Source organism: Rissa tridactyla, chromosome 1 (genome assembly GCF_028500815.1).
Source record: "Rissa tridactyla isolate bRisTri1 chromosome 1, bRisTri1.patW.cur.20221130, whole genome shotgun sequence".
Classification (NCBI taxonomy): Eukaryota; Metazoa; Chordata; class Aves; order Charadriiformes; family Laridae; genus Rissa; species Rissa tridactyla.
Genome location: NC_071466.1, coordinates 92,369,984 through 92,390,322, shown reverse-complemented (window position 1 = coordinate 92,390,322; position 20,339 = coordinate 92,369,984). Strand labels below are relative to the sequence as shown.

Sequence of the window (20,339 nt, the reverse complement as noted above, 5' to 3'; positions counted from 1 at the left end):
GTTGCTTGCAACTGGCTACTTTCTCTAAACCTGTGCCAAGGTTCTTCCAGATGACAAGAAACATAAAATGTTTCTGGTTTAGCCCATATGCAGCAGGCAGAAGTAACTCTCTACTTTCTGAAGTGGCTAAGCACTCCTCTCTGCTGCATCCACTTTTAGTTTGTCCAATTGAGAAAGTAAATGTCCTTATTTTTCATTCAAGAGTAAAATCACATTTGGGCAATCACTGTTCCCCTATCCCTCCTGTGTAAGCATCAAGGCCTGGAAGGATTATTTTCTTGCTTTGGAGTCAGAGGAGATGGGTCTCAGAAAAGTGGGTAGGTAAGTCTAGGAGGAAAGATTCACTTTGGGACAAGCAAAGCCTGAAAGGAAAATGGAAAAGTTAAACTGATGGATGGAACAACGTGAGATCAGAAACGTGGGCCACACATTGCGAAACAGAGGAAGGGAATTACTCACGGGGGATGGTTTCATAGGAGATCGACATTGATGCTGCAGGGGCACCAGCCCCAGGGCACCCTGATGGAGCCTTGCTTCCACCGCAACCTCACAGAGCCACCCTAGCTTGGTCAGGAACATGTCTGCTTCTCCTTCCCCAAACAACAGCCCAAAGGTGTTAATTAGCCACATGGGGCATCACTCCTTAGGACAGGCATATGCAAAAGCCCTTGGTATCATTAGCTGCATCTCCGTTTTCCCCTCCTGCGGGAATTTTATTCCGTCCCCCCCCTCCCCGGCCTTTTCTCTCTCCTGCCTCATACCGGCCACACACCGGGAGGGCAGCGGGGCCGGTAGCCATTTAGCAAGGAAGCCCCGCAGGGGTCTCGGGGGGCGGCGGCGGCGGGAGCTGCCCTGTACGGTGGCGGCACCCGGCGGGGGCCCGCCCTGCCCAAAGAGGCCCGGGATCATATAAACCGGGACGGGGACCCGGGAAGAGGGGGAGAGAAAGGGCGGGGAGGGGGCGTTTGGCCGCTCCTCACGCCGCAGCCTATAGGCAGGGGCGGCAGGGCTCAGCGGCTCCCTCTAGGCATCGCTGCTTCGGGAGAGGAGAAGGAGGGTTTTCTTTATTCATATTGTTTTTTTTTTTTCTTCCCCTCCTCTCTCTCTCTCTTTTCCAGCCAGTAAAGAGTGTGTGCCCCTTTGAACCACACACACACACACACGCACGCACGCACACTGCCGGCGGCTATAAATCAGTTCGGAGCCGGGCAGAGGGCGAGCAGTGCGTGTCTCCCCGCGGGACGAGGCGGCAGGAAGCGCCGCCGAGCCTGCCAGGCGGCTCAGCCCGGCCGCTGGGTGCCCGTACCCCCGGGGTGCCATGGCCTGCGTGGAGCGCTGCTGCCGCTGCTGTGCGGACGGACGGCGGCACAGCAGCATCCTCTACAACATCCTCAGGAGCCAGGAGCGGGCGGCGGCGTCGCCGGCGGAGCAGGGGTCGAGGCCGAGGCGGGGGCCGGGGCAGGCGTCCCGCGGCTGCCCGTGCGGCGGGTGGCGGCGGCGGCGGGTGGCCCTGAGGAGCCCGCAGGTGGCCTGCAAGGCGGCCTCGGCCGTGCTGGTGAAGACGCTGCGCTTCGTCCAGAACGTGCCCTGCTTCCAGGAGCTGCCCCTGGACGAGCAGCTCCTGCTGGTCCGCAGCTGCTGGGCGCCGCTGCTGGTGCTGGGGCTGGCGCAGGACCGGGTCCACTTCGAGACGGTGGAGAGCGCGGAGCCCAGCATGCTGCAGAGGATCCTCACCACCCGCCGGCAGGGTGAGCAGCCCCCGCCGCGGGGACCGGCGCCGGGCCGGCCGCACCACGGCCCCGCCGGCAGTGGCGGCCTGCAGCTGCCCTCGGCCGGCGAGATTCAGGCCATCAAGGGCTTCCTGGCCAAGTGCTGGAGCCTGGATATCAGCACCAAAGAGTACGCTTACCTCAAGGGGACGGTGCTCTTCAACCCGGGTGAGTGACCGGACGGGGGCGGCGGGGGGCTCTCTCTCACGGGGCGTCGGGCGGCGAGCGGGCTGGCGGGAGGGAGCCCGCCTGTATCCCCAGCGACGCGGGGCCGACCCGGGCTTTTCCCTCAGGAGGAAAGAGGTGGTGGAAGGGGGCGGGGGGGCGCGGAGCAAGGTTTCACCCCGCTGTCCCCTCCTCAGGGCCCCGGCTGGCAGGCGGGCAGCCGTTAACGGCCACCCCGGCTGCCGTTACCGCCTGGAGGGGGTCCGGCTGCGGGTAGGTCGGGGGTCCCGGGGGCCGGCGCCTTCCGCAGAAGTTTTCCGCCAACAGAACAAACCCGAGGCGATGGCTGAGGGGAAGTTAGGGGACGGCAGCCGTGCCCTGCTCGTTTCCGAGCCTGGCGGCCTCTCCTCAGAGCGGGACCCTTCCCGCCGCCGCCGCCGGGCACCGGCCCTCCGAGGGTGGCGGGTCGGAGGCGTGCGCTCCCCGGGGGGTTTACCCGCCGCGGAAAGCAAGCCAGGCGAGACTCAGGGCTTCCAGGAACAAACTGCCGTTTCGCCTTTGTGTCTACCATTTATGAGGGTTTGGGGTTTTTTTGCCATCGCGTTACTTTATGGAGACTTGCATACGTGCAGCTCTGACAAGTGATTGCGTATCATGTTGGCGACTGACCTGAAAGGTAGTTGCCAGGTTGGAAGCGGCGCTTCCTAAATATCCCACTACTGTGTGAAAGTGGGTTATGGCTCTTCCTGCACTCCCACTGGCAAACTGTTAGACCGAAAAGGGCAATTTCTGCACTCTCCGTCCTTCAGTATCTTTACTATAGTTCACCAGGAAACTTTCCCTCATACGTTGCAGTTAATGCTTCTTGCCACTTGTAACCTGGAGCTACTCAGAAACAGTTGTCAAAAGATGCCTTAAATGTGAGCTTTGCGGAAGTGAACACATTAACAAGTTTTTTTTATTGCCTTCCCCACTGTTTACAGATTGCATTTGTCACTCTAAAGGTGTTTTGGAGAGCATTCTTCAATCAAAGTTTTTGTTTTATCAGCTGATTTATTTAACACTTAAGTGAATGTTGGCAAACATTGTATTTCAAGTTTGTGGAGTGAAGAAGAGTATTGAATGTCCAGAACACCAACATGATAAAATTTTGAACTGGCCTATGTGTTGATTTTGCATACAAGAAGTCTTCCAGCAATTGCATTTGCTTCGTATCTTGAGTGATAAATAGAATCTGTAAGCTGATAGTACTTGTTCTGTAGGCATGTTGTTTTATAGACAAAACCTATGTAAACGAAAGAATTTATTTTTCTTTTCAGATCTACCTGGACTGCAGTGTACACAGTACATTGAAGGACTGCAGAGGGAAGCACAACAAGCTCTAAATGAACATGTCAGACTCATTCACAGAGGTGATGAAGCCAGATTTGCCAAACTGAATGTTGTTCTATCCTTGTTAAGATCTATTAATGCTAATGTGATTGCTGAACTATTCTTTCGGCCTATCATTGGAGCAGTGAACATGGATGACATGCTTTTGGAAATGCTTTGTGCAAAATTATAAAGGCGTGTAAAAGAATGAAAATAAATCCAATGCAAAGGAAGCCCTAGAGCAGAATAGTGTAAAGTACTGTAAATAAACTAACTTATTGTTTTTACATAGATAGTATTTTTGTATTCCATAATAAAATATTCTTCAAGTTCTGAAATTTAATTTTTATTAAACACAGTGTTTTTGGAATAAGATTACACCAAAACAAGCTTTAAGGTTGTGGAGAATGTTCGTATCCGAAGTCGACTGGCTTTTCTTTTACCATGTCTCTGAATAAAGATCACACTTACTATATTGTACTTTCAAGGTGAGTAATCCCTCCTCTTTCAAAACAAGAAACAGTCTAGGTTTACATTTTAAACATAGTTGGCACACAGAAGGGGGAATGAACAAGCCGTTTACTTTGCATATTTCAGTAATATTGAACTAGGGTACTACAGTCAGTTCTGCTCATAGTTCAAATACTGGCTGTATGAAGGGCTTACTGCAGCCAGTGAACTACTTCCATTGACTTTAACAGAGTTGAAGTCTACAAAGAATATTAAAGAAAATATTCACCTAACGTTTTCTTCCGTATGAGAAAAATGTGTTGGGAATATTTTGAGACTTAAAGTAGCTTGCTCAACTCTAACACTTGCAGTAAAACATTTAATTTAAGACTTTGGGCTTCAGGAGAATAAAGTAACTCTATCCTCCAAAACAACAAGCAAACAAGAACACCTCTAAAAATACCCAAACAGCAAATGCTGAATAGGATCAGGAGAACTACTGGTGTGGACTCCACACGTTTTTTTTTGCTTTCCATCTAGGTAATTGCTAGCTAGGTTTTCAAAAGGCAGATTCTTCAGACTATTTATTCCTATAGAAACACAAAATTATTATGCTTAAATAGTGTTTACCACTGGTACATCCATCAGAATTTGTCAGCTGGCATGAAGACATTTTAATTAAGCATCCAGTTTTTTTTTTTTTGTCTTGGACTTGATCCTTTCTCCCAAAGCAGTTGTGTTTTTATTGAAAAAAAATCCTGTTTCAGAAGGGTAAATCAGTGATTTAAGGGGAATTTTTTTCATGGTTTTCCTTTTTCTGGGTGCAGTTTTCTAGCCTTTCCCCTGGGGAATACTGGTAAAAAATTGAGAGAGAAGTGTGACAGTGTTCCCAAAGTAAAAAAGATCAGTAACTTTAGGTATCATTCACATAGATATTAACTACTAGCAATAAGAGGTGTTTTTTAAAACACAATTAATGAAGCTGAGGCAGTTACTCTCCCTAATAGGAGGTGTGCAGGGGAGAGAGGCGTGAGTTTGAAGAGCTTTCTTTTGCTGCCACCTTGCGCGGAGGATAATCACAGCTCCTGCACTCAGGTAAGGAGCAGGGGGGACTCCTGTTGTCTTGTACCTACCCTACCTTTGGAGAGGTAGCCAAACATTTCTAGGGGGACAAGTTTGTCCATAAGTATTGTCACGGAGATCTGTATTGCCATGGCAATAAGAACCTTGTCATCGATTAGGCTACTGTCATTGAGCAAACAAAGGAAGAAACACAGCCTCCATCCTGAAAAGCAATGGTATAGCTTAAACACACACTCTTATGGTGCTCACGTAACTCTAGGTAGTGTTGTGTGCCCTGAGGAGGTCCCCAAAAATTCCAAAGAACAAAAAGTGTGTAAGTAAAGTGCTCGTCACTACTGGTCCAGACTTCGGTTCAGGCCATAATAGAGCAGGCTTAGTCTTTATGTTAAGTTGATGCTTTTATATGTACACACACATGCACGTAAACATAGATAGCAAATATAAACATTTGCATATGGAGAATATTTACTGTGTATGTATAAATGTTCTCTGAGTTTGCAATAGCTTCTGAGCTTATCTAACATCTCTGTAATGTAAATATATGTATATGTTTGTCTCTTTCTCTGTAAACAGCATATGAGCTTACAATAGTTAGCTTTCAAGGGTGCCTGACAAAGAAATGTCTTCACAAAAGCACAAAGCATGGTGATAAAACATTTAAGTAGTGATTAGTGGCAGAAGATGAATCCTGGGTAAGGACTAAAAATAATGAGACAGCGTCAGATTACAACTTCATGGCCACCGAGAAATTGTTAGTACGTACACTAGCGTTTGGATTTTCTGCTGAGTGGCAGAGGAGTCTTGTTGGCAGTACCCCTAACAATGAATCGTAATAACTGAACCTTGGTCACAGGCAAGGATTTTCAGCTGAACAGTCACCTTGAGACAGTTTGGATCTATTGTGCCACTAAATACGAAAGTTTTCATGACTTGGGTGGACCTGCTTTCATCTCCAGGGTTGATAAGCAGAAATACCCCACTCTGAACAAATTCTGTATTCTGCTCAGTTTTCTGAAGCTGTCATGAAAAATATGGCTTCTGTGTGCAATGAATCCACCTTGAACTTGCCGTACTCTATCATATTTCTCTTGGACCAGCAACACTGTTAGTCATTTAGCTGTTGTCTATTTAAATGGAACCACCTGGGAACAGTAAGTAGGAAATCTGAACAGGAAAACCAATTTATGAAGGCTTTCTGCAGAGAACTGGTGAAAAAAGTGTCTCTTCATAGGTCAGAGGAACAGGAATGACAGAGCAAGAAATTAAAAAAAGATGTAGGAGGAACAAAGCTGAAGACTTGGAGAACCATGCAGGAATGGGAGAGATTAGACCAGTATGGTTCTGGAACAGAACGGGGAAGGGCCTGATTTTTAGTGTGGGGACAATGTGCCAAGAGCTGACTGGAATCAGGTGAAGAGACTGTAACTCACAAGATAAGCCAGAGCTTGGGCAAAAGGGTATCTGTGGGAGGACTCTGTGTCAAGTCCAGAAAATACTGCAGAGCAAAGAAGAACCAACCCCAGAAGCTGACACAGAGGAGGACACAGGCATCCTCACGAACCTGCTGGGACTGGGTGGCCTGTTCTGCCCTCCACTGGTGCCACTGCTGAAGAAGGGGCCATAGCGGCAGCTATGCAGGTGCGAAGAGCAAGCTGCTCAGCAGTTGTGAGCATCTGGTGCTCACAGAAGTAAGCGAAAGCACACTATTGCTCCAGACCTTTAACCCTGGGTGCTCTACAGCAGCTTTCTACTGGGTAGGAAAAATATTGGGCTAGATCCTTTTCTGCCCCAACTCTGTCCTGTGCAGGGTGGGTGAACTCTGAATTGGGTAGCCTACGTGTCCACTGCCACTGCTGTGACACAAGAGGTGATGTCTCTGGGTATCCTTGTCAGCAGGGGCAGGACAGCCTGCTGGAGCCTTCAGGCAGGCAGGGAGAAAGGAAGGCTGGGCAAGGGATGCTTCCATGGTGATGTAGCCTTTACGGGAAGGAGGGGGGATCAAGACCCTCCTGCTTCAGGCGCCCAAAAGGGTAGTGGATGAGACCTCTCGCTGTCAGCTCCCTGGGACTCCTGGGGAGGTGAAAGCCTGCCTCCAGCCCCGTCTTCTGCTCAGCAGTGCTGCGCTGTGCTGTGAGCTCTGCGCTCTTAGGCGCAGCATTAACATTTCTCCTCATGCCCTTAAATGTACCAGTAAAGATTACTTTCCAGTTCAGGTTTTAACACGATTTCTGAGGATTTTAAAGCATTTTCTCTGTTTGCTTTGTCCCTGGCACTCTGGGCACGAATTTTTTTCATAAGCACATTTTTATTTATTTTTTTTTTCAGCCCTCCAGGGTGTTAGAGACGTTTTAACTAAGAGCAGCCTCCTGGGCAATTTAATCCTGCAATTCCCACAGTGACTGTCTCAGCTAGAGACAAGCAGCACTGTACGAAATGCCATCCCCACCATTCCTCAAAGTAGATGCCTGTTGCTTGTGGTCAGGACAGCGACACCAGCAGTCCAGACACCGGCTTCTAATCACAAAGCACCATTCAGCAGAGGTTACTGCTGGGCGATATCCTTTTCTCTGAAGAGATCTGAGAAAGGATAATTTAGAAACCAACTTGCATTTTTTAGTTAATATGGTTGTGAGTGTTTCTTTCAGATAAGGAAAAGCATGGCATTTATTTATAATCTTACTTTTCCAAGTTTAATATATAACCTTTGTTTGGGTATAGACTTTCTAATAGTTTATTTTAAACTTTGCAGCAGTTTGCTGTTGTGGATAGACTATGAATGTTGTTAATGCCCAATAAGGAGTAACTTTGCTCCCAAAGGTGTGATTCTGCAACTTAAATTTTCTTGTTTTGAAGTGGCATCATATACTGGCTTGAATACATTACACTGTCAGTCATTTTCATTTCTCTTCAAAGACAGAATTTATTCCTCTAGTGGACGCTACGGACATTGCAATATATGGCAAAAATTAAAAGAAAAGAAATTAAAATAAACTAAAACAAAATGTCAGAAAGCCGCTTGGTGATCTGTTTTGAAAAAAAAGTCCCAAGCAGTGTAAGCAAACATTCTATCAAAACATTTTGAAATTTTGAGATGCAGCTTGAGATCTGCATGCACACATAGCCGTAGCACTCTTATTTTAAATTATGGAGGTCTAGTATTTCAAATCTGAAATGTACACCAGTAAGATTCCATAGCTGAAACCACTAGAGACTGGCAGAGGAACTTTGACAAAAATGTCCTTAAATCAACAAGCACTGTGAGGACACAGGGCTATAACCTGTTAGACGGCACTGTGTGCAAATCCACAAATCATTCATGTTGCTGATATAAATCAGTAGTCGTTTCACTGCTTATGTCAGCAATCAAATTGGCCCAACTTCTTGTAGATATTCACACCATGTCTAGATGTAGGTAAATAACCACACAAGTGTTTATACAAGCACACATGGATACACAGACACCTTTTCTTCTGTGTATACTTATGTTATTTACTTATTTTACATAAGGAAAATGACACTAGTTTCAGGTTCAGAAAAAAACAACCCTGTCCTTTCATTTTATATTACCGCTCACTATTTTGTCACGTGGGATGAATTTCACCTTGCTTAAACTGAGCTGTTGGAAAATTTGACATCCAGTCTAGTTGGGACATCTAGGCTCTGCCTGGAGTGGATGGAAAGGCACAAAAGACCTCCAGATGGCGTTTGATCCCAGCATACCTATTTTAGGGTGGAATGGTTGGTTTGTACTTGGCAGACCAGGGCTAGATTCAGGTCGTACACTGAATTGTCAGGCACTGCAGTTCGGCAAAGTGGAACTTGGAGGCTTTGGAGTCACCCTCACCTCTGGAAAAGTGTTAGCCGTCTCCTTTCAGCTGAGACTGCCCTCCAGCTTCTCACATATGCACGTGCCTGTATGCACATAGATGTACATAGCAAAATATAGCAGGACAATTCATACCTTCTTTTTCTAATGAGGCTGGGATAAAAGAAAATACAAAGAAGTCAGTAAAGCCTGCAAGAGTAGAAGAGAGAGGTATTTAGAAAGGAAACTTCGATGTACGTAACTACATTGATGCCAGGAGCCAGCATCTTCCAGGTTTTAAGTACACAATGAATATCTGCCAACTTTAAATAAGAACTAGCTAAAGAAAATTAATCAATTTCTCAAAGAAAGAGAGAATCCAGTTTATTTTGTTTCAGTTCACAGATCTTTTTCTTATTTTTGAAAATGAAATAAGCAGTTAGGACTGAGTGACCAAATGGCCAAAATGATCAGTACTGGAGTGAGGATGCCTTTTATTCTTTTTTTTTTTTTTTTTCTCTTTTCCCATCTTATCATTACCAGGTCGGGAAGCCAGCCATAGGAACAGATATATGACTCTGTGTTCAAAAGGTCACAACTTAGTAGGCTGCAGTCATCCAGTGTGCTACTCCTTTGTCAAGGACTCTGGTGTCCTGATGAACCAGAGCTGGAGGTGATCTTTAGGGAGGACTTCTGGGAAGCTGAGGGGCAGTGTTGCATTTCTACTGTCTGGAACGATTAGGTGGAAACCCTCCTTCTCTATCAGTTGACTCTCAAATAAGGTAAAGAGAGCAAAATCCTGTTGCAGGTGGTATCTCAGCTGATCTGAGCTGGGAACAGCTCAGCTCTTCACCAAACAAGGTGAAATTAGTGAGGGAGCATTTATGACTTTGTACTGTATAAGTTATTTCTATCTAATTTCCAGACAAGCTAGATTGTGCAGAAACTGAGGGATGTAAGAATGACAGCTGAGTGGGCTCTGATAAAAGAAGTCCCAAAGCTCAAGAAGTTGCCACTTTTAAGCTGATTTGCAACACTTCTTTCTATCATTTCTGTGATATCTTAGTTGCAAATAGAAAACTTTCACTGGCATTTGCTATGGACAAATTATCACAGCCCAGTTAACACGCAGTAACTTTAAATTCATCTAAGTGGATCATACAGATGAACTCTAAGACACTTAATGGGAATCAGTTGGAACTAGTTATTCTATGCAAAAATCCTGCTCAGAAACAGCTCAGACATTAAGACTCCAGCTCAGTCAGAAGAGCTGCGGGTGTTTCTGGGCTCCTGTGCCTGGATGCACATGCTGACTACAGTCCAGCTGTTCTCTGGGGAGAAACCACAGCGTGTGTGCCAGCAGTTTCCTCTCAGTTCTCTATGTCCTACTTGCTACCAGTAGTACAGTGCCTTGGTTTTGTAGGAAGGACATCAGATGTGTGGGCTGAAAGTAAGCTGTGACTCTTTCTGGTTAGGTTGTTGAGCTGGACAACCAGGAAACTGGACCCTTGGAGCACGCTGCAACCTGCACTTCTTCCTCAAGATGCATCGTGGAAGGGGCAGGTGACGGCTCTTTTCAGTATTGAGCAATACATTATTCTGTTCTGCGTATCTTTCCCTTTTTGTCACTTCCTCACATGTTGGGACAAACATTTGAGAGTATTTGCTACCTTATTTATGGGACAGACCCGGAGCCTTTATAAGTGTAAAGCAGTTACTGATAGCATGAAGTAGGCACTTGAAGTTTTGCCTGGCTCCCAGAAAATTCAGTATGCTTGGACTTGGTATGCTGTCAATGTTTCCTTAATATAAACTATAGAAGGGTAGTTCAACAAAGAAACCCTTTTTCTATCAGTTATTTTATTGCAGAACAGTAAAGGTGACAAGAAAAAAAAATGAAGAGAAGCAGTAAAGCTGAAACAGGTTATAAATTATAGTGGGTATACGTTCTGTTCTTCTGAATAGTCATATGGCTGGAAGGGATTTCAGGTGATCTTCTAATCCATCCTCCTGTCCTGACAGGATGAATTATTTACCATGTCATACCCGACAAGAGCTTGTCTAACCTGTCTTTAAAAGTTTCAGTGATGGGGTCTCTAAGACACCCCCACTCAGTCTGTTTCTGTGTCACTACCCTTAAAATTCGAAAGTTGTCCAGGCATCTAAGATGACCCTTTTTGCACTGTAACATAATACCCTATTTTCGTAATTTATTCACCAACCACATGGATAAACTTTATGGCAGAAAACCCTCGCATAATTGAAGGCTATTAATCTTAAGCATAATTTTGTAGAAAGCTACTTGCCTGGATTCTTTCAACCACCAATGTTTTCTAGACCTCTTACCTCCTCTGGACACCCATTTGGCCAACATCATTCCTGAACTACAACTTCTAGATTTTCTATTGGAATGGAAAAAAACCCAACAAAACACTTAGGAATTATATTCCTCTACAATTGATTTACACTATTTTGTCCTATTTTTTTTAAACAGCACAGTGAATCCTTTATAAATAATATTTTATACTCATTTATTTTGTATCAGTCTAGCACTTTCTGATAGTCAATAACCAGGGTTAAAACATATTTTCCGGCTGCAGTTCTAAACATTCTGCATGGATATATATTGCATTTTGGTAAATCAGAGCACTTTTCTAACCTCATGGTTGTAGTACTTGATGTTAAAGGGAGATATATTTGAAATATCTCTTGGATTTTCTTTTTTCAAAGTGATCTTGACACTTGTGACATTTAAAAACTAGACTGGTCAAAACACTTAGAAATACCCTAGAGAGACTGTTCTTAAACTGTCAGTGTAGGGGGGTAAACTCGGTGGATGGGTAATTTTCAGTGCCTAATTGCCCCAAGTCTGTGAAATGCAGTGCATGACATCAGTTAATTACAATATCAGCATGTGCCATTGTCTCAATGACCATTATTATGTTTTCCAGAGAGAAACTGCTTCCACTTAACAGTGGATTTTAATTCACTTCCTCAAACTGTCTTAAACAATAGAAGGGAAAGAAAAGGAGAAAAGAAACCAAGTGCTTGTGTAACATAGCTGTTCCGCTGGAATTAGTATGCAGAGAATATGAAAGGAAAACAGCTAATCTCATTTGCAACATGCCCAAAGAAGAATGCTTCACATCAAAAGTTAAACACTATCATTACTGCAGACCTTTTACTTCACAAATAACATAGGCTGTTGTACATCAGAAATTTTGCTAGAGTTGAGGAAAAATGAAATTAAATAAAAAGCAAGCAGAAAGATTAAAGGAGCATATGACGGCTGCTATAGAGCCTGGCAAAATCTGCAACACAGCAGGTCTCTCTGTGTCTGCTCTGCTGTACTCTGTCAAAAGCAGCTCCCAAATGTGGTGAAGGAAATGTTAACATTTCTAATCTTGGAAGCGTTCAGTGGTGCCATCTCAGTTTCATCAAAAACCTGTAATAAAAAGCATCCAGAACACTTTCTCTCGTGAGAGCTCAGCGAAACACAGATGTTGCTGCTCCATATTTTCCTGGAGACCCTCACTGACTCCTTTCACAGAGAGTCTGGGCTTCCCATAACCTCATCACCGCAGCTTGCCATTTCCATCAACATTTTGCTCTGCAGAACTGCTGACATCGTGCAACACCATGCTTTTCTGCACATTAAACTGGTTAAAACTAAGGCAGTAGTAACATGCTATTGCAGGGGAAGAAAGCAGATACTGTTCGTATGCATTCTAAGAAATGAGAAAAAAACCCAACACCTAACTGAAGCCTGTTTCAGAACTTCCTTACAGAAATGTAAAAAAGCAGAGCCCAAAAGGCAAGAAAATTACACTAATCAATATTCACCTTATGGCTGTGAAAGAGCGATTGGGATCCGTGCTGACATTATCAAAAGCTTGCTTTCTTGCTCACGTACTTTTCACTATCAGGCTTATTTTCCTTCTCTCTTGAGACTGGAATAGCCAATTAAGGTTTTTAAACATCTATGGATTTTTCCAGTAATCTGCACAGTGAATATTAATCATCTTCTATATCTTACTGTGCTGTTTCATGAAAGTCAGAATTTTTAGCTATTATGTTCTGTGACATCTTTCAGTTTTTCTTGAAAACTGATTTTTTTTAATCTCTATTGAAGTATTATTTTTATCTTAGTTTAAATAGTTTTCTCCCTCAAAATATTTTGCATATGAATATAACGCAATGATTCCTATTGAGCAACATTTTCCAATATTATATGCAATTACACAAATTTTGGGTATCTAAGCAAGTTATTAATTTAGAAGGGCAATCACTGCTTACAGAAAGTGTTTTGAAAGGTAAAAGTACAAGGCGTACCTTGAAGAACCTTCTTCCATTTGTAACTGAGCTCTGTCTGACCTTTCATAATCTAACCCTTAAATGGCAGGATGTACTAAGATGTATTATTGTACTTGGGTAGCTTTAATGAGGAATTTAAAACCTGCACATTATGGTTGCCAGCACTGATTGAGGATGTCATGGCTATCATGGTGACCAGTGGACTCTCAGGGCAAACATTACTTCCGACAAGTGAAATAAATCTGTCTTGTCAAAGGAAAAGACTGCATGCAGGAAGCTAAGCAGCAGACCTGCTCAGATTTATTAAAAAATGGTGTCTGTTCTGTTAGAGGAATTTGGAATTGGAAATTCGCAATATATCATGATAAAGTATGTCATGCCAGATCTGATAGCTCGAGGCAGGCAAGGCTGCTGCCACTCTGGGTCCTCAGGCCCAACTGGTGGTGAGGGTGAAAACGTATTCCCAGCAGGCACCCGGACACAGAGCACCCACATGCACCACACATACACATATACAGACAGACGGCTGGCCGTGCACGTCACAGGCGGACACTCAGGGCATTCACAAAACACAGGCAGCACCAACGGCCTCATCCTGCTTCCCTCTCTGGCTGAGCAGGACAGAGGACCATTAGTGGGAGTATATATACATACACACCAGGTGCATCCATCCAGCAGCAAGGCTTATTCTCCCCAGCTGATGGCACCTGGACGTAGGAGCTCACAAGACTGCAGTCCCATTCTAGTTGCTGGCACCACAGTCCCCAGACAGATAGACAGACAGACAGACAGACAGACACATACACACACACACACACAGAGTAAAGAGCCCCTTACTGGAAAACAGTTGAAGGTGGACTTTAATAAGAAGAGAGGCAGACTGTGATGATCAAGTGCAGGGCAGGGCCAGACAACTGCACTGACCAGCTCTTGCTTACTTGCAAATGGACCTTTTTACTCCCTTATCCCTCCATTTGTTCCTCCCCAAATTGCCTAAATCCTTTCCTTTTCCTCACCTTTCATTCCTCCTTTAAACATCCCACAGTAAATCCTGTGCGATCCTAAAATGTTCTTCCCTGCATCCCATAATGTGTCCCACCCCTAGACAGCAACCACCCTTAGTCCAAAAAGTGATCCATAGAGCTGTTCCCAATGACTCATGGTGATGGGTTTCACATCTGGACACTGGGACCGAGGCTCCGCTGGGGCAGCCCTGGAAGGGGACCAGACAGGGTGTCCTTCCCTTTGAGTCTTCAATTCAAGTTCCCCCCTGCCTGCTGTTGTGCCCCTGTGCTCCTCTGGGCTTTGATGGGCTGGTGGCTCCTGGGATGGATCTGGCACTGACTGGGCAAGGTTTTATTTGGACTACCCTCCACTGTGCCTCTGAGCCCCTTTGTGGGTGTACAGATGGGCTTATATCAGATAATCCAACACATTCAGTTTGTTTTTTAACTACAGTGACCAAAAATTCAGTAAGACTGAAAAAATAGCTCTGCTGCAAGACAATAAAAGAGATAGGACATCCTAACCACCTGCCTTCTGAGACAGATATGGTATCCCGTGGGCATTTGTTTTAGTGATAGATGATAACTATGATTATTCTATTATGGATATAATTTGCATGTTAGGCTAGTTTAATTCTTGTGTTTCAAAATTGTGGAATCATAGAATGGTTTGGGTTGGAAGGGACCTTAAAGACCACCTAGTTCAAAACCCCCTGCCATGGGCAGGGACACCTCCCACTAGACCAGGTTACTCAAATTCCCATCCAGCCTGGCCTTGAGCATCTCCAGGGATGGGGCATCCGCGGCTTCTCTGGGCAACCTGTTCCAGAGTCTCACCACCCTCACAGTAAAGAATTTCTTCCTGATATCTAATCTAAATCTTCCCTCTTTCAGTTTAAAACCGTTACCCCTCATCCTGTCACTACACTCCCTGATAAAGAGTCCCTCCCCATCTTTCCTGTAGGCCCCCTTGGAAAGCTGCAATAAGGTCTCCCTGGAGAGATGCGCTCCCACCACCACAGAAAATATTTTTTTCTTTATTTCTTTGAAAGGATGCAGGATGACAACATCTCTTGAATAAATTTTGGTAGATCATAATTTCATCACCAAATTACATCAGTTATCATCCTGTCTACATTTGTTAGTTTTGGGGGCGACTTACTGAGGAGATGTGATGATGGTGTGTCAAAGTGTGCAAAGGCAGCTTTTGATTCCTCAGTACTTCTTAAAAGTAATGTTCCTCCATGTAACTTCACAGCGTCATTCTTACCAACTCCATTATACTTTGTCCAGCTCATTTTTACTGCAAACAATGTGAAGAAGAAAAAATTCAATGATCCACTGCGTAATTTCAACGCGAGGTCAGTAGGTTAGCAAATGCAGGCTAAGACCATTAGTTAGTATACATTCATGCAACTCCAATGATTTTTCTACAGGCAGGAGAGGTAACTTGAGCAGAACTTGGCCCAGTGCATGACTGACATTTCACACAGCCATGGTGCCACATCGCCCACCCCCCAGCCCCAGCGGTATTTCAGCATAGCTTCTGAGCACCTAACTCACTTTCCAGCTTCCATGCACAGTTGTGGTGTGAGAGAGCTCAGTAAAAACCTCCTTCATGTTTGAAGAGTTTAACAGTTTCCTAAGAGGCAAATATGTTAGAAGTGGATCTGAAAGACACCTATCCCGGCTTGCAAAGTACTGTTAAAACCAATGGGTACGACATGCTATCGAGCACCTGAAAAATGGCCTTTTCTACTCTGCCCCAGAGCAGTCCATAGTAGTTCTTGTTTAACATTGTGTCTAGCGGGTGTGCAAATGCTTCATAGAAGAGTAAGCTGTAAGTCATGTTATATGCTGACAGTATTCCCAGCTGCAGTGCAGCTTGAACTTGTAATTGAGGTCCTCTGGCACAACTGAAGTCACGGTTCAAAAAATAAAGCTTGATTTGAACAGCAAGACGCAGGATAATTTGAAGAGATTGTAGAGATTATACTAAGAAAGTAACAGTCATAAAGTTAAGAGTTTCTCAACGGACATGTATAAAAGTGAGCTTTTGCAGTTGGTCATGACTCGTGCCCAGAACAAAATCCCCTTTCTTCTAATACAGATAGCCTCAACTAATTCTCTGAAAAATGCAGTCATAGCTGTTTTATATTGACAGCAGTTCTAATTTGCTCCTTTTGAAAATGAAATGGGAAAAAACAGACAGAAAAATAATATAATATAATGCAATTTCTTGAGCTGGAAGCTAGATGGTATCAAGGCTAGTACTGGAGAACATATAATAGGATTTTTGACTGATAAGGAACCGGTCTTATCTCTTATCTTCAAAGGAAATACCTCTAGCAAGCTGGCGTTTGCTACCACTGTGAAAGGCATGGATATAAGGAGCAGACCTGAGGGAAGCATACTGCCTAGTGAGTTACCAACACCTACACATTGCAGCATTTAGATTTTTTTGGAAGCTTCTCACCCAGATACTATCCAGCCCCATCTGTGCTCAGCTTGAGAGCTCTGCTGTAGCCAGAGCTCAAAGCTGCAGGCCAAATTGGAGATGCATGAACTGATCAAAATTTCCTCTAATCCCACCTCAAGAATAAGTGACTGAAATGAATTCCATCAACTCTATACATTTGCAGCAGTGCCACTGGCGCATTCAAGCTGATTGGCTTATTGCCATAATGGTTTCAGAAATATACTGCACTACAAATGCATGAGTTCTTCACAGGAGCGCATTACAATCAAAATTCCTGCACATCTACACCTGCTATAATTTAAATCGTTCACTGCAACTCCATTGAACATGGCACTTTATTACAATGGATGCTTAGCAAGAAAATCAAATAGGAGAGGACAAAGGGATAAAATTGCAAGAGAATGAGAGCACATAATCGAAGAAAAAAATATATAATGCTTTGGGATCTCCACTTTTATCTTCACAATATTAAATCATTCTCTTCTAGTCAGTAGGGGAGAATCTGAATGACTAAGAAGGCTAAATGCAAGTTTGCAATGCTGAAATAGACACTAACGGGGGAAAGAAACCACGTCTACTTAAAAATCATGATCAAGCCTCCCAGCAAATTCAGCATATCTAGGATTTCATCCCAAGTGACTAGAAGTGTCCAAAAAGGATTCCAAATAAGTTTAATACATTTTCTTACTCATAACTTGTAACACTATGCAAATCATACCCTGCTCCTAAAGAGGGAGAATAGATTCAAAAATATCATATGTATCTACTGTATTTTCCAGGGCTACACAGAGAAAATGTCTCTAGGGGGCCCATTCAGCAATCCAGCTGCCTGAAGTCTTCTGCATTTATAGGTAGCACAGGTCTGTGATTCCATTGCTACTTTTGTTTTTTCCTAATATATGGGCCCTAGTGGCTACCTTTCTTAAGACGGAACTTTTCAGTCAGAAGAGCTAAAACCTCTGAGAACGCACAGTTCTATCAATACTGAAGTTTCAAGAATTGTGTACGTTTGATGGTAATTTTATTTGAAAAGAAATCCATGAATTTTTTTTGATAGTCAAACATCCTTCTCAATATCACTGAAACAGGAGATCCATTTTTGTTTTCAAACCTTTTGTCTAGTTTTGTCTTTAACTTTATATTTTAATTGTGATGAGCACCAATATGAAGTAGCAAGAAGTAGGTTTGATTGATTCTTTCCCTCCCCCCTCAATGAGCTCTTTTACAGATTGTATTATAAAATGCTGTATTTCATTCCAGTTCAAAACAAAGACAATTTTGAAATTCTCAGTGAAACAGAATTTCCATATCTTGTACAGCTTTATCATTAGACTTCTCTTTCACTGATTCTCTAAATATCCAGTTTTGGTGCTCTCCTTACACCAACTAGCAGAGAACTGCATGTCTGTGTAATAACCTGCTGTATGCCTCTTCCTTTGCTACATTCATTCCCCTCTTTTAGGAATCCATCTGTATTCTCCGATATGTAAAATGAACATATCAGTTTGTCACTATTACATTTCCATGGCATTTTCATTGCTGACTGTTGTTGAAGACTCAAGGGCCAGAATCACTTTATGCCTGTATTATAATTCTTAGACTGAAAAGACTAAAGCTCAAGTTTTTGTATATTAAGGAAAACATTTTGTTCCTATCTGTGTATCAAATGCAAACAGCAGAATATGTCAGACTCTTTCTTGATTACTAAATGTAAACTCTTTCTATATCGTATACAAATAGATTTATATCTCAACCCTTTCCAACTCCTTCTCTATAGGCAATCTGTCTGGTATTGTTTTTCACAGCTTAAATTGCAGGCATTTATGTCTCAATAATGTTCAAGTAATCAACTTGAAAACTGGAGTTCTTCTCAGTTTTAGTGTAAGTCTCTCCAGGAGCTGAAGTTATGCTGAAGTTATATTGAAAAAAAAATTATGTGAAAAGTTGCCCTTCTCTTTGTATTCAGTAAAATTTTCGCTGCATCAATTTGCCCCCAGGCCTGCCCCCTATTTGTAAAGCACTCGTGGGCAAATCAAATACTTGATGTCTGAATTGTTTAAACTTTTTCATGAAAAAAGTGACATTATTACTTGAACAAATATACTTTGTGACTTGGCAATAAAAAGGGGCTATAACTGAGATCTATGAATTGCTAAACATCATTTGAATTACGCATGCAAACTTTATGGAACAGCCTATCAACTGATCATCTCCTTTTTGTCATTTGATGCATATTAATTTTATGCTCTACTGCTCCAGCTGCTATTTCATTAGAATGTTTACTGCTGTTTAAGGTATATTACTTCACTACAGAAATAAAAGTTGTTGTTACATGCAAATATTCTTTTCCCCTTCAGCATTGTAACCTGTGTAAAATTTATTTCCTTCAAAATTAAATACAAGAAGATAATGGCTACAATGATGTAAATTTTGTGATTATGCAGGTATATTTTTTCTTTTCTTCCAAGTTTTTTAAAATTAATTTAAAAATCAACAATGGGAAAAATCCAGGACCTCCTTCTTAGGTTAAGTTCTGAATAATTTTTTTTTAAAGACGGGAGGTAATGGCAAAGTTGGGAACCAACAGAATTGACTTGAACCTGGCAACACATAGACAGATGACATAAATATTTCACTCAGAGATCCTGGATTTTTTAGGCCTAAAGGAGAATTAAATTAGACATGTGGAATTCATATATATAGATATACCCTACCCAAACACAGTCTGCCTCCAATCCATCCTCAGACTAGTTTAAAATATCTTCAAAGTGATATTGCAAGAAACAAGTAATTTTGCTTTGCACCTAAAAATAACAAATTTCTCTCAATATGGTGCTTGATGTGCAGTCCTATTTTCAAAAAAAGAATTTATCTGAATGTCCCTGTGCCTTCACATATGAGCGGTCAACATTAGCCGTATCATTTCCATTGGGAGTGTACTTTTGAAGTGAGTTCAAAGTAAAGTATCTTTAAGGCCTATAGCACGAACAATAGGTCTTGAGCACAGTGTTTCACTCTACAGGTCCTCCTGTGCTGCTCTACTTCTAGTGTAGGCTTGGTCTTTGACCCTGTCTTAGCTTCTACCACAAGGTTTTGCTGCAGTCCTGGAGGCTTCATTCTTTCCTGACACGCTCTTGTCATCCCCCCCCAGCAATAATCTTAGAGAGCTGGTGGAGAAAACCAAACAAAACTGAACCTGGTGATAATTGGTTAGGTTAATGCTTTACTAAATCTGTTTTGGAGAAAACAGCATTTCACTTAGTCATAGGTCGAAGAGATTATTTCCCTCTCTCAGCTCTGATTTTGATGCTATACCAAGGAAAAGGAGAATGAAAGATCCTTTGATCTTTGTTATGCCCATTTTGTGAGGAAGGGAAGACACTCTTTGCCTCTTTCTTTTCCCATTGCCTTCTCTGAGTGCGTGCACTGAACAGTCCTTCCTGTTGATACCTTGGATAATCTTCATGACAGTCTATCTGGCTTCATAAACAGGCTGGGTCAAAGCACTTGCAAATTTGTTCCTTTAGTGTAGGTATGATCTCCTCCATTTTGTTATATCCTTAGACTGATGGATGGAAGCTGATGCTTCCAACTAAAAAACCTACATGCCCAGAGGGAAATGCAATTACAAAGTCTGCATAATGAGATGACATCTACATTTGCATGATTGCCATAAGAAATTAAAAGAGATAGCTATCATCTACAGAAAGTACATAAACAAGGTATGTAACCTGGAAAGCTGAGATGTCTTGGGGAAAGGAGGGAAGGGAATGCAGCTTTCGGTAATTGAGCACCACAAGTTCTGGTGGTTACAGGGCAGATGTGTGTGTGGACCAGGTCAGTGGCCACCTGCAGATCACCCCACGTTGGCCAAAATGGCTGGGTCACAATGGTTCCCT

General features: G+C 43.1%; 1 protein-coding gene across 1 annotated transcript; it reads left to right on the top strand.

Annotated features, from left to right (window-relative positions):
* Positions 1 to 1,215: 1,215 nt before the first annotated feature.
* Positions 1,216 to 6,318, top strand: NR0B1 (nuclear receptor subfamily 0 group B member 1). Its single transcript, XM_054215736.1, has 2 exons — positions 1,216 to 1,937; positions 3,254 to 6,318. The coding sequence occupies exons 1-2, from the start codon at positions 1,319 to 1,321 to the stop codon at positions 3,496 to 3,498; spliced, it is 864 nt and encodes a 287-aa protein (XP_054071711.1). The 5' UTR covers positions 1,216 to 1,318; the 3' UTR covers positions 3,499 to 6,318.
* The last annotated feature ends 14,021 nt before the right edge of the window (positions 6,319 to 20,339 follow it).

What these genes read in the sequence shown, in the direction of transcription:
- NR0B1 (XM_054215736.1), top strand. Translation starts at nt 1,319, where the DNA reads ATGGCCTGCGTGGAGCGCTGCTGCCGCTGCTGTGCGGACGGACGGCGG. An exon ending in GACGGTGCTCTTCAACCCGG is followed by an intron (nt 1,938 to 3,253) that starts GTGAGTGACCGG and finishes TTTTCTTTTCAG; the next exon opens with ATCTACCTGGACTGCAGTGT.